Here is a 26,918-nt window from a genome sequence, read left to right on the forward strand (position 1 = left end):
GTTTTTGTGCTAAGACTACTGATACAGGCCGATACAGATTATTAGTTGTCAAGGAGACCGATAACCGATATTTCAAGCCGATATTCGATTTCAGTAAAAGGGAAAATATTAGTGTCAAAATAAAATTGTAAAAATACTTTTTGTTTTAATTTTAAACACATAAAGAAATGATAACCTTGTTTAAAAAAATATTTAAAAAATTGCAGAAAGCTTTCATGGTCATCAGCAAGTGTTAAGCTAAAATAAAAACTACCGGTAAGCAAGTAAAAGTTTTCTATTGTAAAAAAAAAGTTTGCCAAAATTTCAACATAATTTTTTAATGTTCTTTTTTTAAAGATTATTTTTATTTGTTTATTTATTTTTATTTATTTAAAAAAAAAAATTCATTTTATTTTTTTGGTTAGTTTTCGTTAACTAAAATAACCTTGTGGTGGTGGTAAAAAATAATAATTTTGCGTGTAGTGGCGGTTCATTGTAATCCATGCGTCCATTTTTTACAGCACGTGTCTTTGTTTATTGCAATAGAAAAACATACATTGCATTACATACTGATGCTTTTTATATATTTTACCAAAAGAATCAAACCTGTTAAAACATTTTAAATTGACATACTCGTGTTTCAAAATCCTTCTGTTTTCTACTAACCAAACATTTACATGACCAGTCCAAGTTGGACACGGCAATGATCGACTGTTTGTATTTGTTGCCTCCATCACAAAACTGTGATGGAAGATATGACAGCAGGGTCTGGGATGTGAGGGTGGGTTGGGGGGCGGGGTATTTGCACCCAGAACCCAAGTCAATGTATCTGGGGACATTGGCCCAAGTCCGGCCTATCTTGAAATTCCTGTCTGTCAAACCACAAACCCATGCAGCGTTTTTGTCAAATCGCTTCCAGTGTTGGCCCATTCATGTTTTTAGACGCTCCCACTGGAATCGTGAAATGATGGAAGTTAATGACCTAATCACTAAGTAATGTAGGCACACATGAGGGAAATAAACACCCCACGAAGATCCAAGCTAGGAAAAAATAGGAAGTTTGCTTAAAATAGAGATTTAGAGTTTTATTTTAATGTAAAAAACAACAACACCAGAAGAAAAAACACATTGTTTTTTTGTATTTATTACTGGCAGATAAATGAAAAAAAACCGGAAACTGTAACAAAATACATAACGGTCTAATATAGTGGCTACATACATGCTAATTAGCAGTAAATTACGTGTTGAGCATCTGCCACATATAGTGCATAATTATTAAAATCTTGGATGTAGAATATAAAAATTAAAATAAAAGTACTGCAATAGGTTACATTAACATTTTATACTATTTACTGTACATATCACAAACTGTACACATTGTATTGAATATAAAAGTATTGTTTTGTTTTATGAGAGCCCTTGACTGCAATGTTCAAAAATGAACAGCAGGGAGCAGCAACACACAAGAGTTCCAATATAACCTAACTCACTGTCAATACAATAATCATACAAATGTACTCATTATGTACAACATATAGACAATGTTAATTCTCATGCATCTCGGACATTCTCTGGCAGCTACATGTGAGACTTTAAAGTGACATAATACACTTTATTTTTTGTTGTTGCAATAATTAGTTCACTTAGAATGCTATCAATGGCTTGCTATGGTATTGTGTGTAGTAAGTTCAGTCTTTGACGTCATACATTCACCAAAGCTGTCCAGGGCTCACTGAAAATAGTCCTTCAAGGTTGCTTGGGAAAAAAAGATGATAGTTATATTTTTTTTAAATGCAAGGAAAAGCCTGAGTTTCTTTTCAACCAGAACCAATGAAGTCTCAACTCCATGTGACCACTGCCTGCGCTTTGAACCTTCACCTCTCAGAAGGGCTCCTATCGGCAGGCGCAGGTATCCACAGACATTCCTGGATAAACCTTGAGCACCATATTTCTGTCCGGGTCCAGGAAGAGCACGCTGAGGGGACTCATCTTCTCTGGCACGCAGCACGGTTCCGGAATACCTGGCACGATTCCCACAGCCCGGACGATACTCTGGATGGTGGCGTGATTGGAAGGACGTACCACCTTGAGAAGCAGAACATAAGGGTAAGTGCTGGATATAGACAATAATCCTTATAGGAATTTTGTAGGCTTCGCAAATGCGCAATACTGTATCCATGATTTTTGGGCCCTTGTGGAATCCCTTTATGGTTCAGTTGATTAAATTGGCTTTTTAGGGGACCTCAACATGCCTGAAAACTCGTCCATTTTTTTGCAAATGGATATATATCTTTGTAAATACTGCACTGTAAAAACAGTTGGTTAAAAACAATCCAACTATGGGTCAAAAATGGACCGATCCTCTACTTGGGTCAATTTGACCCAACTTTGAGTCAAGAAATGGGTCTTTTAGTGTAAAACAACTCATAAATATTGGTCAGATCCTTTAATTGGGTCCCCCCAAAAAAAGGGTCATTTTGTACAAAATAACCCAGAAAGTTGGGTCAAATTGACCCATAAAGTGGATCGGTCCATTTTTAATCCATACTTGGTTTACTTTTGACCCAACTGTTTTTAGAGTGTATGTATGTATTTTACGCCTCCTTTCAATTACAATTCTAATTACAGTTAACAAAAACGAACAAAAAAAACCTTAAGACTAAAAAAAAAAATAGAAGAAGCTACATTTATGATGAAAATGTCCATCATTTGCGATGCTCGTCTTATTTAAAGATAGGGGTACTTTTAGAGACTGCACAAACTAGCCTTCAATACTTGAAGCAACAAAATAGTGTATCAAGTAAGTCCTCCTTGGCAGTAGTTGGCGTTATACTGAACATCTACAGTTTTTTGTCAATTAATTTCTTAGTGGAGCTTTTGATGTTTTAATTGTTTTGTTTAAGCATATAAAACCAAACGTAACATATTAAATACAAGACATTTTGAGCCATTTGTTTCATGAGTATAATATTTTTCCCCCCCATTAAAACCCTAACGTATATGATCTGACACATGCACTGCACGGATAATCCATTAGAGGGCAGTATCACACAGCTGATGGCTTTTCCAGCGACTTTGCAAGATCGCCCCAATTGAGAAAGGAGAGACAGCGACACCTATACTTATTAATAATGGGAAATGTTCTTTCAGATTTTTGGAAAGACTAATATGTTTGATATGTTATTATGTTTTTGGCAGTTATAAATGTACAAATTTAAAGCATTGTGACTGGATGTATCAAATATGACACAAATCAAAAGTCATATGTGGAAGTTCATTTTCAAAACAAATTGTTTTTGTTGGTTCAAAAGGACCAATAATTACTATATTTACAAAGAATCTGAATTTTAAGAATCTGTATTTATTTTGGTATTATTGTTACATGTACAGGATAAGGAAGGTTGAACAGTCATTTGAGAATTGTAGTTATTGCGCAATATTATTGTGATCTTTAATTTTTAGCTTGCACTCAACAACTCAAAGAAACTAAAACAAATACTAAAACTATTTAATAAAAATGTAACTAAAATAAGGCATTTAAAAAAAAAACGCTCTAAAAATTTTACAACTAACTGAAAAAAACAAAAATCATCAATACAAAATTAAAGCTAACTATATTGACAAATCATAACCCTGATGCCAAACTTGACCCTTACCAGCACCAGTATCAGTCATTTAATGTAAATATATTAAATTCGGTGCCCATTGTAAGAGATAAGTCTCAAGCAGCCATGTCTATAATTGAACAGGAAGTCTGCCAATTTGGTTAGAAGCAGCCATGTTTGGACCAGGGTTATTATAGTTTTCGAATTTTCACTATAGTTAGTTGTAATTTCGTTTTGAGTTTTGTTTTGTTTAAATGGAGTTAGTTTTAATTTGTTTGCAGGGTGGCTCTGTTAGTATGTATATATATTTTTTTGTTATTTAAAAAATGCTTAGTTTTAGTTAATTTTAGTATCAATTTTCGTTTGTGAAAACGTGAATTCCCATTGGGGCCAAAAGTCAAACATCTGAAGGTGTTTTTCTATTGGCTGCTGGTAGATGACGTCACTTCTGTGCGACTCATTCACTCACAGCCATTTTCACTGAAGCAACTCCCTTCGCTCCCGGCTATTTTACTGGATTTGGACCGATTTTGCAAGGCCCACAGAATATTGTATTCTATTGCTATAAAAACATGAAACCTACCAAAAGAAAGATTAGCGTCTCGTCTTTCATCATCCATTTTGCAGCTATTAGCATTAGAATATAGAGAAGTTTAATCAATATTCACATTCCTGGTGGAAACGCTCAAGCCCTGGCTGATCTCTTATACTCTTCTGCCACTTTCTGGCCGTTTTATTAAATAACTACCATTGCTTGAAGCCACCTTTTCATGTCAGAAGCTGCATCAAAGCCTTCTGTATGCTCTAGCATTAAAAAAAAAACATCAACTAAAAACGTGTAAATAAGTTTTTGGGAGTGAGGACAAAGTATTAAAAAACGTGTTTACATGTTTTTGGGTTTGAATGAGTTAATATATCACCATCATATCATGTATTAAATTAATTACAAAAGATGAAAACAAAGGACATTTTTGCTATAATTATACAGTAGTTTTTATGATTTTCGTTTTTATTTTGTTGACAAAAAGTTTTTTATTATTATTATTTTAGTTTTCGTTATTTCATTAGTTTTCGTTAACCAAAATAACCTTGGTTTGGACAAATGTCATACTTGAAAAAACTCCTAGTAGGGAATTTTGGTCAGACAGCTTCAATCCGATGCAGTAATACTAGATAGATAGTCAACACAAAATTGCTGAGCTTATTTTGCCTTTGGCTTCTAATTTAGCGAGCCAAAATGTGAAAACAGGTGGACGTTTCCGTCTTATTATTTGCGTAGATCATTCTGTGAAATGTGTTTCCCCTCACTGACCTTGGGGATGGGGAATCCACAAGAACCGGCACAGTAATAGGCGTCGAATGACTTGGGCGCTAAAACCCATTCACTCCATCCTATGTCAGCAAAGTCCACCCTGAGGTAGCGCCTGGCGCAAACCCTGGGCTCGCTCCATTGTCTCCTGCGGGCCTTCTTCATCGTCCTCTCGTCAAAGCTCAGCACTTCCCTACTCTCTTGGTTCTGCTTCCTTCCTTTGCTTTTGGATTTGGCTGGAAAATAGGTGCTCTGCCACAGTTCGTGGTTCTTAAGAGTGTTGAACTGGACCTCCAGGATGTCGTTGGTTTGGATCTGCAGCTGGAGCTCTCGCCGGATCCGCGAGGATGAGGTGGACGAATCGTCCCCCACGGGGAAGGGGCCGTACCTCTGCAGGCTTGCGGCCACGCTGTTGGGCTCGTTGATGGCTTGATCATCAGCGTAGATAATTATAAAAGGCATTTTGTCTCCAAAAAGGCGCTCCTGGTTGTTCAGACTTCTATGGTGCTGATTTGCCATATTTCCCAAATCGATCTCCACCATGATGATGAGATCTTCCCTGGCTTGCTTGATCACAGTCGTAACATCCCTTGATTGCCACGCCCCTTTCTTAAAAGCGCTCACGCTGAAGTTTGCCAGCAGCGTTGCGGCGGCAGAGATTGCCGGCAATCCACGGAAGAGGATCTGCAGTGCAGGCGGATGTCGCTGGTGGTGGGTGGCGACGGACGGACGGCGAGATCTCCGGAAACGCCACGACTGCGGGTGTTGACGTTTGTGGAAGAAGTGAAAGGAAGCGGAGAGGATGACCTCCGAGTCTTGGATGGAGGAGAGGTTGAACTGGAACATTTCTTTTCCATGCAACACTCCTGGGGAATGCCAAAAACAAGAAAAATGAACAAAAACCACAATACGCGCAATGTTTCCTGCTGTTATGTACATTCATCTTCGTTACTCATTCAACACACTGAATTCCTCATCCCCTGACATCAACCCTATAGAGAAACTGCCAAATGAAGATCTTTAAGGGTGTATGTCCCAAAAGTAATTCTTGCAACCTCAAATGAAATACAAACGGGAACTACAGTATGCGGACTTGCAAGTTCACGAGAGATGTCGTAAGGTGATATCAACAGCGGTTAACAAAGATCAGTAAATGATTCGTTTGGATGAAATATTTGTTGTAATGATCTCTATGCTACCGAAGTGTAGAACTGCCAATGTGGAGTCAACATTTGACTGGCAAATACGTTTGAACAAACTTGTAAATATGTTTGGAAATACATTTAAATGTATTTGCAAATGCGTTTGAATACTTAGTATTTTCCTCATAATGCCACGGTGTGTCGACTTGCCCGTTGTTTTTTTTTTATTTGGAAGCTCGTTTGAACATATTTGCAAGTGTGTGTCGAATATATTTGCGAACGTATAAAATAAATACGTTCGAATGTACTTGCAAATACGTTTAAATGTCAAATGCGTTCGAGAGTACTTGTAGGCTAAATGCTAAGAATTTAGCATTTTCCCCACAATGCCACGGTGTATCGACTTGTGCGTTGTTTTTTTTTAAATTGCAAGCATGTTTAAACATATTTTCAAGTGTGTTGGAATGTATTTGCCAACGTATAAGTACGGTTGAATGTATATGCAAATATGTTTAAATGGATTAGCAAATCCGTTTGCGCGTACTTGTAGGCTAAATGCTAAAAACGTAGCATTCTTCTTCCCGGTGTATCGACTTGCACATTGTTTTTTATTTGCAAGTACGTTTGAAAGTATTCGGAAATACGTTTTTTGATGATCAAACAGTTTTATTCACTGTAAATAACACTAACTATATAGAAAATTAACAAAAACTACATATGCCTAATACATTTTGCTCTTCAGGTAAAATTTTATAATAATGTGTAAAATGTATTGTAAAGAAGGACTGTTGAAATTTGATTTTGAAAAAACATAACTTCATCCAAAGTGCCTTTTTAATGCACTAATGTACTGCACTGCCTTTTTAATCTGACCGGAACATTTGATTGACAGTAATGACATCATCCAGCATATTTACCACTAATGCTGTACACATTTGAGTGATATAAGCTAAATCATGGAAAATATGAAGCACGGTAAAGTGCATATGTCTCACGCATGACAAAATCTCTTCTTAGATCACCGCTCACTTTACTTTTCAAGTGAGTACTTCCACCACAGCCCAAAATCCAAACATTGGATCCGTGCAATGGTGGGGTAACAGCATATGGAAATGCTTATGGGCTTTGTCTGGGTGTGATGATAGCCTCTTGTCTAACACCTTGACTTTTACAGCTACTGGAAAAGTCAATAACTAAAAAGACCCCAATTCACTAACTTCTCCCAACACTGAAAATGCATTTTAATTATAATGTGGTTGTATTTTGCAGTGGTTTAGAACTGTACTGCTGTTTCTAATATCCCCCCTCTCGTTGAATATTGTAAACAAAATTTGGATGCAGCGCAGTACTGCATCCCGTCTACCTGGACCTCATTAGGTTGCAGATGTATCTAATAAAACATCCATCCATTCATTTTCTATAGGGCTTGTCCTCATTAGGGTCACGGGTGTTTTTGAGTAAGGTCGTCAGCCAATCACAGGTCACAAATAGACAAATGACCTTTCACATTCGCAGCTATGGGCAATTTAGAGTCTTCAGTGAATTGAACATGCATGTGTTTGGAATGTGGGAGGAAGCCAGACTCGACCCAAGAACCTCTTAAATGTGAGGCAGATGTGCTTACCACTAGCACACTGTGCTATTTGACCTACAATACTGTATATTTGCAAATTGGTTTCATCTGTATTTTCTATGCATTTTTAATGTATTAAAAATGACATTTTTTATTTATTTGGCTTTTTTCACTCCAGTCTATCTATCCATGATGAAATACAGTTCAAATGATTGCGTGGCTAATGGAAGCTAATTTAAAACTTAAATTCGCAATCAATTCAAACAAAAAAACAACAACAATATTTTGTGTACAATATTTGTTATCTCGGCGCTAAGGCGTGCGCGTGTCCGCACGCGCGTGCGGTTCCTACTGACTCGGAACAGCTGTGAAGCTCCTCACGGTGTTCCCTTGTTTGTGGCTGCGCGGATCTTTGCCGTAGCTCTCGTAGACTTTAAACATGCTGCTGGTCGCCGCGTCCCGTCCGGAGCTCGGATGCGTAAAGACGCGTCGGTCCGACGCCATTTGACTCCAAGCGGGCTCCAGAATCACCAACAGACGCAACGCGTTGACCAACCACTTTGCCATAATTGAGTTTGTGGTTAAATATTCCATAGATATTGAAGATGAAGTTATTCCCTCGCTGCACTATTCGAGTGTTATCCAGGTAATCCACATTGGAAAAGTCCACCGCGTGCAGCTGTTCTCGCGGTGTGGGAGGAGATCGAGTGGGGTATGATGCACGCGCATGCACTTCTGCTGTGGGATGACAGAAGGTGACAGCCCAGCTCGTTTTACTGCTCTCACGGTGTAGTGATGTGGTCTGCACGCATAAATAGATCACCACGCCCACGCCCATGTACGCAGCTGGCCTTTTCCACCAGGGTGGGTCGTTATTTCGTGATGGTTTGTGGTCATTGGGTATAAAAGAAAAAAAAAGGCGGATTAAATAGAAAATTACAGGCACCAAAATTAGAATTTGTAATTCCCTCGGAAATGGAGTGTGGAGGAAATGCACTCCGGACTATACGCCATGTGTGCACTTCTCTTCTAGGGGTAGTGGATAGCATGTTTGCCTCACAGTTCCGGGGTTCTGGGTTCAATTCTCAAGTTCAAGACTGTCGTTGTCCACAGGTGTTGGTGGTCTGTCTACACCAGGGGTTTGCAACCTGCGGCTCTGGAGCCACATGTGGCTCTTATAGTCCCTCTTCTGTGGATCTCTAATATGAATAAATAAAAGTTGTAGTATAAATGTGTTTTTTTTTTTTACATCTTTGTTTATTTTTTGATAAAATATTTTTCAAATTAATGATTAAAATTAATAATTCAATATTCAAAAAAAATGTCAGAGTCCAAATGTTTAAATTATCAGAGAGAGATGAAAGATATGGAGGAAGAGTGATGTTTTTTTTTAGTGATGTAAAAATGATGAAAAAAGGCCCATAAAATATCCAAAAAGGAAGAGGAAAAGCAGAAATGTACTTTCTATAAAATGGCCAAAAGAAATCCCCAAAATTACCATAAAATGTCCACAAAGTTGCTAAAAATGTTAATAATTAATAGCAAAAAAAGTAAATTAAAAAATACCACAATATGTCCATAAAATTGCCACAAATATCAGAAATATGAAAAAAAGACAAAAAAGTCTAAAAATGTATGAATAAAAAAAATAGAAGATGAAAGGCAGAAAAAACTATCTTAAAGTATTGGATGCTGCATATTTTTCGGGTTTTGTGCAGCTCTAATTAGCTCTTGGGCCCTTAGTACGTTAACTAAACTGTTTATTTATTTGGCCTAAAATGGACTTTTGACAAGTAAAAGTTGCTGACCACTGACTGACACATATACTCAACTAAAATATACAAGTACTTGTATACTAAAATATGCAGTACTTATTAGTCACAGTATTTGATCTGTCTGCCTCTATATCACTGTGTAAGGAATACAGTACAGTACTGCATTCATTTCAATATTGTGAGAAGTATTGTGTTTTTTTTTTAAGCTAGTTTTTAATTATTCAACTATCAACAACAGACAAATCATTGGACACAATTTATGAGCTCATGTATGCTTGGTTTAAAGTTGTTCATACCGAAGGCAACAGCCAAACAGCTCGCCAGTTGAACAATTCAAATGGAAAATAGATGGATTGTTCCATTTGTATTCTATTGGCACCATGAATACTCAGTTATCAACTACTGATGTTTCATATTTTCTACTAATAAGTACGACATTGTAACATTTCCTAAGGAACTACATCAGCTCCACATGGACTCTCTTTGTAGGCTGTAAACTGAAGAAAAAAAAAAGGTTTTACAACACTGATTAGCTGCCACATTGGAGCTAATTGAAACCACTGTGAGTATATGTCACGGCCACATTCGTCTTCATTGAGTCTCCGACTTTATGGTCGGCCGGCTCCACTTATATGGGGAGTAAAGAATCAGTCAGAGCTGACTTTTCTAGACGTCTCATAATTTGTGGGATTGAAAATTCAACCCAATGAGCACAAATTGTCAATGATCATAAAGTCACCTCATTATAGTGGCCTCGCTGCCAGACTCGCGCTCACGTCAGCCTTGTTCCAAATATAGCTGCAAAACAAAGTGGGGGCTGTAGAAAGAGTGGGAATGAAGAAAAATAGTCATTATTGAGTGCCTTTGATACATACATTTCCCGGCCTATATTGCAGTCTCCATATGGATAAAGGACTTTTCTTCTGCGCTTTAAGACAAACAGCTGGCCTTTGGAAAACACATTGAAACAAATGACTGATCTTATCTTAGAGTTATTTTGATTGGAAAAAAGGATGTATATCGTTCACGCAAAGGCTGTTTCATCAAAAGCAGGGGTGGCGAGCTTTTTTTTGTCATCAGGAGCTTTTTTTCGTCCTCCAAGCATTTGTGCATTTGTGGGTGGCATTGTTTGTTGTCAGTAGTGAAAGCAACAAATTCAAAATGCACAATGTCATTATTTGCGCATTAGGACTCATTGACACATTTTTTTAATCTATTATTTGAATGACATCACGGATGACTCAGCTCTTCTGCTGATGAGATAGAGGACTTGCCCCCCAACCAAAAGATAAAAATACCTTTATTCATTGAATATTTGAGCGGGGTGCTCATCAGACCCAAAACCGTGAGGAGGACAGACGAGCCCACCATGTTACTTTTGGCCCGGGACCCGATCCTTCATCGCCCCCACCCCACCCCCATCTCCTCCTCTTTTTCCTCTCCTTTGATTTGTTTTCATACTGTTGGCTGAGGCTGAATGACCATTCATGCTGTTCTGTTGGATATGGAAGGGCCATGACATCCTTTCAAATAATGTATGCCAAGCTCTCACACGCACAAAATTGCGCGCACACACAGACTGTGAAATAAGTCTTGCTGATCTATGCTCTTACGCACGAGGAGTCACTGATGGGGTACTGCTTCACTCGGTTGACGTCAGTGTGGGTTCGGTTCACACACAGTGATGGTGATTGACTGGGGACCAGTCCAGTGTGTAATCCACATTTTGATTGAGAGTTGATGAAATATTGTTGTAAGAAAGGAGAGGAAGACTGAGGGAAAACAGGTGCTACAAAAGCGCACATTGGAGTGAAGGTTAAATAATAATGGCGGATATCGGTGGTTTCTTTCCTCCTGGCTAGCAAGTGTAAGGTGCTACTCTATAGCTCACGTTGCAGTTCCATTCCAGTCCTGCAGGAGGCAGTAATACTAGTGCTTGACAAATTCCAGATAAAAAGAAGATAGGTACACTCTAATACACACAAAAGACTTACAGACATAAAACAGACCAGGATGTGTTGTTGGAAAAAACGACTGTTCTTTTCTGTCCAACAATAGATTTAGTGCAGGGGTCTGGAACCTGCGACTCTGGAGCCACATGTGGCTCTTCAGTCCCTCTATGGTGGCTCGCTGTGTATCTCTAAAAAAAAAAAGAAAAAAAGAAGTGGGCATGTTTATTTATATTCTTTAAATGAAATATTAATCATAATTTCAATGAATTAATGAAAAAAAATATTCAAAAATTCAAAAGTTGTCAAAAAAGTTGACAGAAAAATAGACGGATGGTAGATGAATTTTTTTTTAATTACCTGAAAATGTCCAAAAAGGAAAAAGAAAAGCAGAAAATTATTATAAAATGACATAATAAAGTAACTATAAAATGTCCAAAAACAAAAGAAGAAATTCCTGAAAATTAACATAAAATGTACACAAAATTGCCACAAAAAAGTCAGACATTTTATTTTTAAAAAGGCAAATAATAAATAATTTAAAAAAATAACCTTAAAGAGTCCAAAAAGAAAAGAAGAAATACACAAAATTGCCATAAAACGACCACAAAATTGGCACAAAAAAAGGTCATAAAATTGATTTAGGAAAAAGCAGGAATATTTTTTTCAAAAAGTAAACATAAAATTTCCCAAAACAAAAGAAGAAATCCTGTAAAAAATGAGCACAAAATTTGCACAAAATTTCCAAATACGTCAGAAAATTGATTTAGAAAAAAACAGGAAAGAAAATGTTCAAAAAGTAAACATAAAATGTCCAAAAACAAAAGACGAAATCCCGAAAATGATCATAAAATGTCCTCAAAATTTTCAAATGTCAGAAAGATGACAGACAAAATGACAAAAAGTAGCCATAAAATGTCTACAAAGGAAGAACAGAGGCAGAAAATTACTGTAATATGTTCATAAATTGCTTCAGAAAAAAGTCAGAAATTTGACAGAAAGGCAGAAAAGTCTAAAAATGCATGAAAAATCAAGTGTGAAAAATTGCCAAAAATCAAAAAAAATCAAATAAGCTCTTGGGCCCTCAGTACTAACACTGTTTTGTTCATTGCAATGTTCAAATATTTTGCGGCTCCAGATGGATTTTTTTGTTATTTATTTGGCCTAAAATGCCTCTTTTGACAATAAAGGTTGCTGACCCCTGATGTAATGTGACAAGCTTTCCAAAATGATATGACCAATTTAGTTTTTTTTTCAGCACAATTCCCTCCTCACTCTGTCAATCTGCGACCATGTGACAGATGATTCCGAATACCTCCCATGTGAACAGCTTTCATCAGTTAATGGCAATCGCCCTCCTCAAGCGTTTTGGAGACGGCAATTTTCCCCCAGAGCGAACCCCGGCCATTTATCCTTAGCGGGCCCCTTTCTGAGAACAATCATCTACTATACGTGTTTGTCAGCCACTTGAAAAATTGACAACAATCTCAAATTGCACTTCTTATTCACATCTCAGTCTGCTGGAAAAGATCTGAAAAGCCAGCGAGGAGGAGTGCGAGTCCAACAGGAATGTTTTGCAGCACCAGATGCTTATGTGGATTTCGGGCAGAGCAGCAGCAGATCTGGTTATGAAAGTAACAAGTAACGTACATTGCTAAAACGTATGAAAGGCAATTTTCCCATCATGCTTCAGTCAGTGTTCCAATTACTCACTGCCTTAATGGACCAAACTCCTTTTATAATTTTACCTTTGTATATATACGTTCGCTCTCCCTTTCTCCTCAATCACTTGTCCTCTCACCTTGTCAAGTCGCTTTTCGTGCAGAGGGATACTTTGTCTGTCAGTGCCCACGTCGCTCGCACACAATTTCGCAGGCAGTTTTCCACACAGCACTTTAGTCTTTCTTCATGCAAAAGAATGGTATTATAGTTGCATTTCAGCCCCCAATTTTTCTGGCCAGGTCATTGTTTTTATTGGCTACCTCCCTTTGAGTCTATTGAAACAGGCCCTTTTTTTTTTCATGTCTATAAATGGACTCTTTTCACGACTTAAGAGGATACTGCACCGCACTCCGACGGGGAATCCGAGATTTATGCTGCACATTGATGTACGCGACACATTCTGTCTTAACCAGCAGGATAAATCCAAATGACCTATTGTTATTATTCTTACCATTGTGATGAAGACGACTGTAGAGGTGATGACAGTTGTTAGTGAATTAGTTCCCGTCTCCAAGATGATGAGAGAATGAGATGAGGCAGGAGGTAATATGAGCTCCAAAAGGACTTGGAGTATTAATATTTCATTGGACTTTTTGTTGGGTTTGTTACAACAGTTTTTTGGATTGAACTTCTTTCAACACTAGCAGATACAAAAAGCAGAGTTAATAAGTGTGAGGGGAAAAAAACCTCATGCAACAATTTTGAAAAATAATCGAATTGCAATTTTCTTTCCTCCTCAGTAATTAGATTGCGATTTGATGTGCAATTATTTCTTCAAGTTCTTCTTCCCTATTAGATTTATTTTACATTAATGTTTTGATCTTAGGCTTCCGCAAAAATAATGAACCAGATATTAATATGCCAGTACTTTTAGAGTTGCTCCTTTGACTTGCAGTCTTTTCAGTGTTGACTACGACAACTTCCCAAAATTCTTCCAAACGAGTATGGAAACACAAGTCAGCAAGTCATAAATCAGACTGCAACCATAATGCAAACAAATCTCCATTACAGCAACACTAAGGAACTTTGAACGTTGATTATAGCGGCAAAAAAGCACTTTGAGTTGCGTTTTTTTGTATGAAAAGTGCTTTGATTGATTGATTGATTGATTGATTGATTGAAATGAAGCTTAATCTGCCTTATTTCAAGGTATTGATACTCGTGGTGGCGGACAATACCAATGTCAGTCGTCCTCTTGTGGCCAATCAGGAATTAGAAATGGGAAATTAAGAAGAATAGAAAATTGCCATTAATTTCATGCAATTTTCAGGGAAATGCTATACTGTGATATACAATACAGATCTTTCTTTGAAATTAACTGTCATTGTTTTTTGAGGGTGGAAATGTATTCTATCAAAAGTAATAGTGGTATTGGTACTTGGTATCGGAGACTCAAGAGCTGAGTACTCATATTTGTATTGGTCTGAAAAAAAAGTGCTATGGAGCATCGGCCATTTTTTTGCCAAAGGATAAACAGCAGTACTTTCTATTTGTTTTCTTATGTATACCTCTCTTTATACTCTTTATACTTTATATCTGACAGTTAATGCTTGTATGTTACTTCAAAATGTCTGTACAGTTAATACCGTTTTTTACTGTTAAGGGTGAAGCACACCGCCAAATGTAAAAGCATTTGACTATACAGTACTCACTAAAATGGTTCCAGTTCCTGAATGTGTGCATGGACCATGTCCATGTGGACTAATGGCAGACGAGGCCCCGTGAATATTTGCTCTTGTGATTGCTTCCTTAAACTATAATTGTGTCATATTCCCTTTCATTGTTGTTGAAAAAAACTGCATTTACTGAAATTTGACTTGAACTGCACACTCACACCGTCCTAAAGCTCAAGCTTATTTAAAGTTCCGACTCAATTATCCCTGTAATAATAGTCCCCCGCCGCACACCATGCCGCTCGTTCGTCTCAGGTTGCTGGAAACGATCACATGACCCTCCGCTGAACCCCTGGCATCAAATACTCCAGATGCAGTCCGACGTGATTGTAAAACGTCAAGTTAAACCGCAGTGAACCCATCGTATGGAGGACCAAAATTGCCAAAATAAATAAATGACTAAATAAATGAGTAAAAGTGAAAATAAAAACGGGTATAAAAAAATATAATTCGAAAATTAAATTAAAAAAAATATATATAAATGGAAATAAAAACAACTAAAAATATATACAGTATATACATAAATAAATACATTTGTATTTAATTTTTTTATTATATTTTTTATATCCGTTTTTATTTTCCACTTTTAGTGATTTATTTAATTATTTTTTTAGTCATTTATTTATTTATTTTTTAATATTGGCAGTTTTGGTCTATACTCCCAGGACGAAATGTTTGTTATTCAAATGAGGGGCGGTCCTAAGCGTGTCTTGGGTTGGACTCCGTCGTTGCAAACTGCCTTTACCAGCCAGACGTCCTTGTTCGCCGACCCGCTCACTCGGCCATCGAAAGGCAGTTTTGCAACAGCGGAGTCCAACCCAACACACGCTTAAGACGGCCCCCTCATTTGAATAACATTTCGTCCTGGCAGCATGGACCAAAACTGCCAAAATTCAAAATAAATGAATAAATAAATGACTAAAAGTATATATATATATATATATATAGTTGTTTTCATTTCCATTTATGTTAATTTTTTGGGATTTAATTTTCGAATTATATTTTTTATATCCGGTTTTATTTTCACTTTTAGTCATTTATTTAGTGATTTATTTATTTTGAATTTTGGTTTTTCCGTACATCGAGCCCGTCGCCCCGCTTTGCCCCTCGGGCCTTCATAAAGTGTCGCAGGTCAACTCCCAAGGCACAGCCCCGCTCTTTTCTTTTATACTTCCTGCCGTACGTCAAGCCGTCGTTTAATCGGCCTGCTGCGTTTTTGCCAACACCCTCACGGTGAGAAATTTGATACGTTGTATTTCAAGAGGTTAATGTGTCACTTCACAATTAACTTTATGACACAAGATAGCATTTTGGCATAAAGTCCACTTCTTTTGTTACAGTGAGTAAGCGGTGATAAGTTAAAGACATGTGGCATTAAAAAAAAACAAAAAAAACGACCTTGCCAACTGTTCCACAACTTCAGACGCTACTAAATGAGAACCTCTTGCGATGAATAAATCCAAAATGAATTGGTTAAGGTGCTTATAGTTTCGAGTTAAAAGTTTTAAATCTGTTACGTATAATCAGATTTACGCAACGTCCCGTAACATTGAGTTTTAAATCAATGTGACGCCAAACGAAACCATATGAGTTGATTAAAGCCTAAAACTTCTTTCACCAAATGCCACTAAAGTCTTTAAACTAAAACCACTTCAATGGTTTAAAAACATTGCCTTTTTCGGTGTGATTATTAAAGCATCAGTATGTGTAAGTATTAAACTGAAAAAACATTTATGTGCAGGGCTGGACTGCCCATCTGGCATTAAGGGCAGATGCCCGGTGGGCCGGCGTCTTTTGGGGTAGATTCTTTGTTATTTAATTATTTTCCTCTTAATACTCCAAGAGACCGATCCACAATTTAGAGGGAGCAGCACATGAATCCATTTACAATATAGACAGCAAACATCAACATCCGTGTCAGAGCTATGGAGCCAGAGGTGCTCAGGAGTCGGGCAAAATGTCAAAATGCCAGGGCCAATTTTTTGTGTGCCAGTCCAGCCCTGGTTTTTGGTGGATATTGACAGTATGATGACAACAGAGCCGCTGCTGTTGCCATGGTTATTCTGGAACACTTACTTTAAACTAGTATCTTATTTGATCATGCTAGGTAATCCGAGATCCCCTTGCACCTGGCGGTCACGAGGGTGCTATTTAAAATATTTTGAAGATAATAATGATTATACTTCATTCCATGAATTGATTTCTGCACTGATTCAGAAGGATTGTGCAACACTGTTGTTATTCGGGTTCAAATTTCCCGCCCGCTGTCTGCGGATGTGACGCCATGTGCGCATTGTGTATGTGAAGAAGGGAAAATGCTGTTTCCTTTTTTGGCCACAGTTGACAGTAGCGATTCAAAATGTAACATTTTACATTCAGTAGCTTTAACTAAGTTAAACACACAATAAAAATAAAACTCTTTGCTTTAGTGAAGATGTTAATTGAAGACATGAATTGGAATATTATATTTAGTTTCATTCTAACCTGCTCGCAAAGGTGACCCATGCATTAAAAATGCTATATTTACTTTTTAAAATGTCAAACACTATTATATATTGATTTTATTCTCCGCAAATAAATGATTCATTGTTAAAATAATATTATGACAATTTCAAAAAATATGAGTTACAGAAAGAAGCAGACGACGGGAAGGAACTGACATGGCCCAAGCTGATCTCTTATACTCTGCTGCCACCTGCTGGCCATTTTTTTGTAATAACTACCATTGCTTTAAGTGACCTCAGAAGCTGCATGAAAGCCTTCTGTATGCTCTAGCATAAAACAAAACATAAAAAACTTTTGAAGGAAAAAGGACAAAATATATTTAAAGAAAACAACATATTTACACGTTTTTGGGCTTGAATGAGATAACGTACACATGACATTGTGGAAGGACACACAACGCAAGTCAATCATCTAGAAACTGCAACGAGAGTCTGATTTTGAGCTCAGTGCTGATGTTTTAGTTAGCAATTGAGTTCAAATGAGCCAAACAGTTGACTTATGTCAGTGTGTGAACGATACATTCTAGCAACTGACATAATTACAAAAAAAGAGGCATTCATTTGACAGAGGAATTAATTTGATTAGTCATTGAAAACTCAAAATTCTCTATCGGTGCGAAGGTGACCTTTGTTTGGTTTGCTTCCAGTTCGGGTTGCATCCAGTCGCAACCCGAGTGAGGGCTTAGCGCAAAAGAAAACGGATGATTATGAAGTTATATTCAAGCCTGACTCCTTAGAAAGCGCCACATTTGTTTCTCATATGACTGTAATTTCCTCAAATGTGTTTCTCATTAGTGCTTTTTTTTTTTTTTTTTTTAAGCTCTCAATTATTGTTCCATTCAAATCTGATGAGTTGTAACAATAAATGCTATCACATCAGCGCAGGTTTCGGTTACTCCACCTCATGTGAGAGATGTCACCTAAAGTGAGAAACGTGCCCAGAGCTGCCACTCAAGCCATGCGTCTTTCTCTCAGCTCGTTGTTTAGCTTTTCACGGCTCGTCAATGTAGCGTTTGGCTCGCTTTCACAGATCTTATCCCGCCAGCGACTTGGCCAGGAAGCGTCAGATAAAGTGTACGCTGCATCAAACGCAACCAAGGAGGAAAAGGAGCCACATGAGCAACATCGTCGTGTAAGGTGAAGAGTTAAAGAGTCCCCTCCGGAGTTTACAACTGGGGCCAAGTGGGAAAGTGAATAATCGGCTGTTTTCAAACAAACTTGATGAAAAATCTCTTTTTGATGTCTGAGCTATGAGGATTCAATCAAATAAAGCAAGTGGATGATGTGTGAAGATGTGACCAGCAGAACCCGATCTGGAGGAAAAGCTACATCCGCGTGGAAATGACCCAGACACACTTCTTCACCAGACTCCACCGTGAACCCTGAAGGCCTCACATCTGGAGGAACTTGAGCCTGCGCTGTATGTGTGTTTTAGGAAATAAGAGGTCCTAATGGAAAGGAGACCAAAGGAGGAAGTCGAGGGAATAACACACTTAGGGTGCAGCAATAACGACTGTGATTTTGTTCTCGTATGTTTGTTTGTCTTTCTTTTCAATCAACCCTAAATAATCTCACTTTATCTAAGTGGATATTAGGTTAGTAGAGGCTTAGCATCACTCAGTAACTCCAGCTAGGACCATGCTCAAGTCTTCGTGACAGAATAAAGGTCTATATGACAAAATAAGAGTGGCAATTACAGGACCTAAATACAGGGCCTAGTAACCGCATAGCAACTGACAATATCGTCAGGACCATAACAACACGATGACACAACATGACACAACCCAAAACACAGTCACAACAGTGGTACTGTAAAAAGATGTTAACAGAACTAATGTACAGTATATGGAGGGCCAAAAATGCCTAAATAAAATATAAAATAAAAATAAAAGTGAAAATAAAAACAGATATCATTTTTTATTATTATTATTATTTTAATTATTATTATTTTAAAAAATAATTCAAAAATAATTATAAATGGATCTATATATATATATATATATATATATATATATATATATATAAATTTAAAAAATGAGACTCAAAAAATACATATAACTACAATAATAAATATATCAAGAAATTAAAATAAATTAATTCATGATATTTACGTTTGTTTAAATATCAATCAATAAATAAAGGCTCTGCTCTCATATTTATTTATTTCATGCCGCAGACGCTGTCATCAGTAATCAGCAAAATAGAATTCACTACATTTTGTCATACCTGGATTCACTTTATATTCCAAGCTCCCTTGGAATAAGATCCAAAAAGTAATTTACAACTAACCATGTCGACTCATACCTCATATTAAAAGCCTTGATCAATGCTTTCTAAATCTGTCATTTGTTTGTCAATGCGTGAATATATATACAAGGAAGAAAAACAACAAAATATTATATAATTATATTAACAAAATGGCATAAACAACTGGCATGGACTCAAGTCATAATTGATTGCCTTTGACTGAGTTATTTTGACTGCTTTTGTGTCTCAGCTGCTCTGTTTTACATCTGCAAGCGTGCTCGAATGAATGAGTAGACATTCATCAGTCCTATTCTAGTTGGGCTGCTTTTTGACTGACAGCAGCCAAAGACTCAGCAAGCAGCCTGCTTTATTTCATCATGAAACTTTTACGCATGGAAAAATAACGAGACATGGAGCCGAGTGGCTTGAGAAAGAAAGGAAAAACAGCCCCCAGAGACAAAAGACGTCTGTTGGTTTAAAAAAAAGAAAAAAATCAAGGTTAATTAGCGACTTGGCATAAAGTGAGTTTTTGGTCAAGAAAAGAATGAGTCAGGGTTCCATTGTTCACATTTTTATGTTAGTCTTTAGCTTCTCAAGTTTGGATTTAGCACCCGCGAGCTCCCCTGCGGTGCGTCTAATGACTTTGTGACCAAGTGCAAAGAATAATAGATGGAGCAGCCGCCATTTAGAATGTTGCGTCCTCCGATTGATGCAAAAAAAATAGAAGAAAGAGTAGTAAAAGGTGACACATATTCTGCCGTTCACCTGAGTGCCATCCGTCTCCATTTACAGGAAGTGTGCGCGCACATAAGGGACTACACGGGTCTGGACTTGATTGGGAGTCGAGCAGCGAGGCGGCCAATTTGTCATCATTTGGGTGACAAGTGGTCTGAGTGACGCACTCCCTCTGTGACCTCGCCGTGTGCTTTGAACTGACAACACAAACGTGCCTGTCACGGGGTGTTTGCAGGTTAGAAAGCAGAGGAATGACGAGGGGGATATTGGGGACGTTTAGAGAAAAAAACAAGAGTGACTTCAGTGGGGAAACGACATACATGTTCAATTTATACAATATAGTATTTTTTTTTTAAAGTTTTTCTTACTCTTGTTAATTCTTAGAAAAGTGGAAATATATATTAAATAGGGGTGTAAAAATTTGTGCATTAATTTTGAGTTAATTTAAAGTTCCTTTAATGGCCCCATTTTTTTTAACGCACGATTGATGACCGCCCCTTACTTGGAAAGCCTGTACTGGGGGAATTCCAGTTGCAACGCACGGCAAAATTTAACAGTAATACATTTCATAATAATGCATATATTTGTGGAGTCTGGGGTCAAGTTTTATTTTACATTTAAAAATGTGCAGCATTTCACAATTTAGAAAAATTAATATGAAAAGAAAAAATGCACTGAGCTGTCACCAATGTCTTACAAATGCAATTATGCCATCTGGTGACAGAAAAATGACCTAAACACAAATCAATATCACATGTTTTTTTTTACAGTTCAGTACAGTACATCTTTTTTAATTTTAACTACATTTTTATGAAGTATTATTTTAAAATAGTTTATTGTACATTTTATTGTACGTTTAGAACAGATATAAAATTTGAGATTAATCGCGAATAAACTATTGAAGTAATGCGATTAATTACGATTAAAAAAAATAATTGCCTGACACCTCTAATATTAACCTAATACAAATATGGTTGTATAGCCATAAAGTTATTTGACGTTTTAAAAGATGTACTATACTGTAAAATGGAGTGCTGGGGTATTTTTTGTGTGCCACTAGATGTCATTAGCATTTGATGTTGTGCATTGGTGACAGTGCAGTGCATTTTTTTTTTTTTTCATAATAAGAGCTGGTTAATTTTGAACATGAAGCAACTTGTGGACTTTTTTTAAATGGTAAAATACAACTAAATATATGCATTTATATTATTTAAAAAACATTTATTTATTTATTTTTTACCACTTTTGCGTTATAAGGTGCACAATGTTGTATGCCTTTATTTTGTTAAGTTTTATACGGATGAACACTTGGGAGTCATTCCAAATGACAAGACAGGCATAAACTTGGCTCTTGGCTTTCAAAGGAGTATGTGAGTGTCCTCTTTTGAGAGCTGTAGCAACTTAGCTCGGCGCTAAATGCTCATCCCTTTTAAAAACATAAGCTTACTCGAGAATAGCCTTCATGCACTATTATGACAAACTCTTTGTATTTCTTAACAGTGCTCAATTTGGACATTTTCAGTGCCATTTCTTAAGCGTTGTCCCATGAAGACATGGGCAAGACATGGAGACAACTCCTTTACCACCCAGTTTGGCTACTGTAACAAGCCAAACACTGCTTCTTTGTTAGCGGACATAAACGCTCTCGCTGTGCGATCGCGGCAGGACGCAGGCCATGTAGCAAACATACGCTCACTTTGCACCAAGCGGCCAAGGGGGAGTCTCCGTCTTATGAATGTTTAATGAGCGAGAAGAGGGGCTAGTCATTTTCCCACACACACAAACTTAATGAGGGCTGTCTCACATGTAGACCTATAACTAAAGGCAGGAATGGTGGGAATGAGGGGAAGATGTGTCGGAATGCTTGTGTTTGGGTATACGCGAATTAAACACTGCTTTGGGATGCCTGTCATGTATCTGCATGTATAAATATGCAGGTGTCAGCGTAAGAAATCTCGTTAATTATTGATGTTTAACTTGCCTTGTGGCTAACAAACAATTTAAATAATAAGCTACATCCCGGGAAAACTACAGGACACTTTGACTTTTTAAAACATGATTGCAAGGCAGATTTCAAAGGGCTCAATTACTTTAAGGCCAATAACGTTTGGTAGTTCAGCTAGCATTCCACATGGCATTACTATTGTACACCTCATTTAAGTGTTAAGTGCCTCGGTGGCCTAATGGAAAAGGCACTGGCCTCCTAAGCCAGGGATTGTGGGTTTGAGTCCCATCTGGGGTGTACTGATTGCTTAATACAGTACGGTTGTACGACTATTGCGGAAGTTTCCAAAAACCAAACTACACTGAACAAGTTAACTCATTCAAACCCATAAACGTTTTTTAATACTTTGTCCTGCACTCCCAAAAACGTATTTCTACGTTTTTTAAAATGTGTGTTTAAAAAAAAAAAAGGGTAGAGCATACAGAAGGCTTTGATGCAGCTTCTGACATGAAAAGGTTGCTTAAAGCAATGTTAGTTATTACAAAAGCGTCCAGCGGGTGGCAGCAGAGTATAAGAGATCAACCAGGGCTATGTTGAAAAAAGTTCATTTACTCACATTTCTAAATAGATTTTTGAATAATGATGACACTTAGCTATATTCTAATACTAATTGCTGCAAAACAGATACAAATATTTAAAAAAAATCCAGATGAAAAAAAGACTCTAATCTTTCCTTTGGTTGGTTCCATGTTTTATTACCAATAGAGCACAATATTCTGTGGGCCTTGCGAAATCTGTTAAAAATCCAGTAAAACAGCCGGGAGCATGGCTTGGAGTGAATGAGTTAAGCTGTGTGTTATTTTGAGATAAAAAGCAAATTTACACTGGTTATACTGGACAAGCTGTACACTTAACTATTTTAATTTCTTTGCCAAGTTAAATTTCTTCTGAGTTGTTCCATGAAAAGATTACCATTAAAGACATTAAAGGCATCAAACCGTCTGAGGTTGAATACCTGGAGGAGGGAGCATGAATAGTGAGTGCAAAAATGCAGTATGTGTAAGATATGGCATTCGGGACCCGCAGTAAGCCCCCAACGGTTGTAAATTGCCTGGAGGTGTCTGAGTGATAAAAGACTTGTGGAGTTAACGCAGGGGAGGAAACCCTACAGCCTGTGGGCCATATAGGGCCCGTGAAAACATTCAAAGAGGCCTGCAATGCAACTCTAAAAACAAATGTCACTTTAAAGAAGGTGCCCAAAAAAACATTTAACCCAAACTACATAATAATACACATTTGTTTGACTATTGGATCATATTTTTCAATTTCTCTTGCATGGCATTCCTACTATTTGACCTAATTGCTTCCTGAAAAAAATGGACTGATCCACTACAAAAAAAAAGAGTCCGTTACACGTAAATCAACCCAAAATTTGTACAAAACAACCCCATAAAGTTTGGTCAGATCGGTCTATTTTTTACCCAAATTGGGTTATTTTTGACTCAACTGTTTTAAGAGTGAACAGTTGGATAAAAAATAACCCAATTTGGGTCAAAAAGAGATTCACTTAGCCCATGAATGTAATGGATAATCCACAAAACAACCTAAAAAATTTAGTCTTGTGGTTTATTCATTCGACCCAACTTTTCTCACTTCCGTTGCACTTGGTGGAGGTAATAAAATGTCCACTTTCCAATTCCGCTTTTTGCGCTGCAAATATTTTCAGCAGCTAATCAAGCCCGTTCATTAACACGGCGCTGTCCATGTTCCAAGTATGAGCTAATCTACGACCCACCACTCATGAAAAGTTATGGTGGTCCAGTGCGTGATGATGTGCCGGGTCCTCTGGGAGCTCGCATGAGGAGGAGATTCAGAGGTAATCTACGTTCTCACCTCTTAAAGCAACCTTTTAAAGACACAAAGAGGACTGGCGCTGATGGATTGGAGTGGGAAAATCCCTTCCTGACAGATCCTTCAAAGGAGAAAACCTGCAAACCTCTTTAAGGCACATCCTTTCAGCACATAGACGTGAGGGACATGATTCAGATACTTTATTAAGATCTTGAGTCATAAAGCCACTGGAAGACATTGTGATCCACAGCCGTTGGGGCGCCACGTCGTCCAATAGGCTGCAATGGAAATGCTTGATGCATAGCATACATCTGGGATACAGCTTTGCTGCTGAGTCCTCTGCGCTGGAGTCCAGTCCATGTCCTGCAGACATTTCCTCAGCACTGGACTTAACTGAGATTAATATTGGGATACATTCGAGTTTGAGTTGGGCCAAAGAACTATTGGCTGCAGTTAGTAGCCATGAGTTTCTAAAAAGTCATAAATCTACAATTTGGTGGATCACATTACAGGTGCCGAGGCAAGAGTGCAGCCAGCATTAGCAGACCATACAGGTAGATCCAAAAGACTGGAAAGTTAAAATCCAGCAGTGTGACCAGACATGGAGAAGAACGTGTTTTTTAACCTGCTTAGACCGTCTTTGACAAGTTCATTTTGTACAGCATAGCCTGCTCAGGGTCACGGTCCACACCTAAAGACAATTTAGATCCTTCAATGAACTTAGCGTGCATGTTTTTGGAATGTGGAAGAAAAATGGAGAAGCTGAAGAAAACCCACGCAAAAATGGGGAGAACATTAAGTCCACACAGAAAGTTAAGAGCCAAGATTTAAGCACAGAACCTGAACGCAACACCACATTTTGACCTTCACAACGGAACACAGTGCGAACTAAACCCAAATTTACTAAACTTAACTCAAATGCGTGACATCAATAAAGAATGATGAATGATTCAGTTTAATTTTTAACCCACAAATGCGCTATTAATCAGAACACTATTTTTTTACTAGTGCTAGCTAGTTAAGTTAGCACTAGCTACTTGGGTTTAGTTTCCCTATTAGCATGATAAGCTCACACTTTTGGCAATATATATAATATAATATATATATATATATATGTGTGTGCGTGTGTGTGTGTGTTTGCACTTGCTCTCTGCCTTGTTAACTGCTACCCGTTTTTGACCATTGTAGCCGCGCTCCTTCAATAAGACTCGCATGACTGAACATGAAGTCAACAATTGGAGTAAGGTAGCCACAGTGTGTGGGATTGTTTCACTTGACTGGGCACCTACATGCACCACAGCTCCCAATTCCCTGATGTATTTTATTTAAAACGTGCTTTTTATATGCTGCTTTTTTCAATAAGACATTGTGAAATTCAGCCTCAGGGTAAAGCACGAAAGCACCGTTTGTAATTTCGGCATTAACTGCAGCCTTGACTCAAAACACACATATGTCTCTGTGTTTTAAATATATATATAAATCATTATCTGTATCCGCATGCCACTCACCGTTTCAGCATCTCAGAAAGTATGTTCTCTTTTGTTGCATATGTTGCCACTCTGTGTGTGAAAGTAGCAGTTTGTTGCTGTCCTGTGAAAAACACTTATGTCCATTTTTGTATTTTTTTTTAATTTCTTCACTTATGGGATGAAACTGAATGCAGACATCCCAAAAACTTTTTTTTTTTTAAATCCCAGAAGTGTTTTTCACAGGACAACGACAAGTTGTTTGAAGGTTTACAATTACTGTGACACATGCTAATTTCTGTTAGCCTTTCTATGGTGGTTCGTATTGTATGTTAGCCCTAAGCTAGTTGACCTTCGTTAGTATATGACTTGGTTGAACATGTTGGTGTTTAAATATATTATTTTACATTCTCTTTTGTTTTATGTGTCACTTTTACAGTTTACATTACTTCAACTAGGAGTGACAAATAAATAGATTTAAGCTAAGCTGCTTTTTTGGGAGAGCAAAGGAATGCTTTTAAAATATTAGTACTAGTTTTAATAAAACTTTGAAGGAATATTTTAAAAATGTGTTTCAATAAGTTTAGGTGTGTTTATGGGATGAAACTGATTTCCAACATGCCAAAAACTTACAACAAAAAAGAGGACATTTTTTTCACAGGACAACGACGAGTTGTTTGCAGGTTTACAATTACTGTGACATATGCTAATTTCTGTTAGCTTTCTTTGGTGTTTTGTATTGTTTGTTAGCACTAAGCTAGTTGACCTCCATTAATAAATTACATTTTGGTGTTTAAATGTATTATTTGACATTTTCTTTCGTATTATGTGTCACTTTTACAGTTTAGTTAAGTGTTTTTCAAAGGACGACGAGTTATTTGAAGGTTTACAATTACTGTGACATATGCTAATTTCTCTTAGCCTTTCTATGGTGTTTTGTATTGTATGTTAGCCCTAAGCTAGTTAACCTTCGTTAATATAATATGACTTGGTTGAAATATTGGTATTTAAATATATTATTTTACATTCTCTTTTGTTTTATGTATCATTTTTACAGTTGAAATTACTTCAACTAGGAGTGACACATAAATAGATTTAAGCTAGCTTTGCTTCTTTTCTTCATATTCTATGGAGTTGACTTTGTCATAAAGCTTCCTTTCATGAGCGGACAAACCCCATGTCCGACTGTCACTACGATGCCTGTTGCCCGGCTTGGCCAAATGCAGCCTGCAGGAATGTGAGTGTTTAATCAGAGGACAAATGCCATATTTTGAGCAGTTTGTTTTTAGACCCAGCGCGGGGGTACGTGATTGCAGTTGTGTGTGTGTGTGTGTGTGCTCGTGTCCAAATGAATTTGCGCAGAAGTTACGTGTTTACTTTATGGTTGTGTGCATTAATGCTTGTGACGCGCCGCTCAATACGAGAGTGTGTGTATGTGCCAGT

At 37.4% G+C, this 26,918-nt stretch overlaps 1 protein-coding gene, 1 long non-coding RNA gene and 1 other non-coding gene across 3 annotated transcripts in view; 2 read left to right on the forward strand and 1 right to left on the reverse strand.

Moving 5' to 3' along the window:
* Positions 1 to 26,918, forward strand: part of LOC147156998 (uncharacterized) — a 99,498-nt gene that overhangs the window by 45,108 nt on the left and 27,472 nt on the right. Inside the window, exon 5 of the long non-coding RNA XR_015091879.1 lies at positions 1,945 to 2,085. This is a non-coding gene — a long non-coding RNA (uncharacterized LOC147156998). The remainder of the gene's footprint in view (positions 1 to 1,944; positions 2,086 to 26,918) is intronic.
* On the reverse strand, positions 663 to 8,213 carry gdf10b (growth differentiation factor 10b). Its single transcript, XM_086065352.1, has 3 exons — positions 7,965 to 8,213; positions 4,897 to 5,759; positions 663 to 2,064 (listed from the first exon to the last, which is right to left on the reverse strand). Exons 1-3 carry the CDS (start codon positions 8,200 to 8,202, stop codon positions 1,873 to 1,875), a joined length of 1,293 nt encoding a protein of 430 aa, XP_085921478.1. The 5' UTR covers positions 8,203 to 8,213; the 3' UTR covers positions 663 to 1,872.
* Positions 22,383 to 22,455, forward strand: trnar-ccu (transfer RNA arginine (anticodon CCU)). Its single transcript has one exon. It is a non-coding gene; the product is annotated as a tRNA-Arg (tRNA).

Source organism: Leptonotus elevatus, chromosome 20, assembly GCF_054856555.1.
Source record: "Leptonotus elevatus isolate MCC_2025b chromosome 20, RoL_Lele_1.0, whole genome shotgun sequence".
Lineage (NCBI taxonomy): Eukaryota > Metazoa > Chordata > Actinopteri > Syngnathiformes > Syngnathidae > Leptonotus > Leptonotus elevatus.

Coding starts and splice junctions, on each gene's coding strand:
- gdf10b (XM_086065352.1), bottom strand. CDS start 8,202: ATGGAATATTTAACCACAAACTCAATTATGGCAAAGTGGTTGGTCAAC. Junction 5,760..7,964: donor GAGCTTCACAGCTGTTCCGA/GTCAGTAGGAAC, acceptor GGCATTCCCCAG/GAGTGTTGCATGGAAAAGAA. Junction 2,065..4,896: donor GTGGATTCCCCATCCCCAAG/GTCAGTGAGGGG, acceptor CTGCTTCTCAAG/GTGGTACGTCCTTCCAATCA.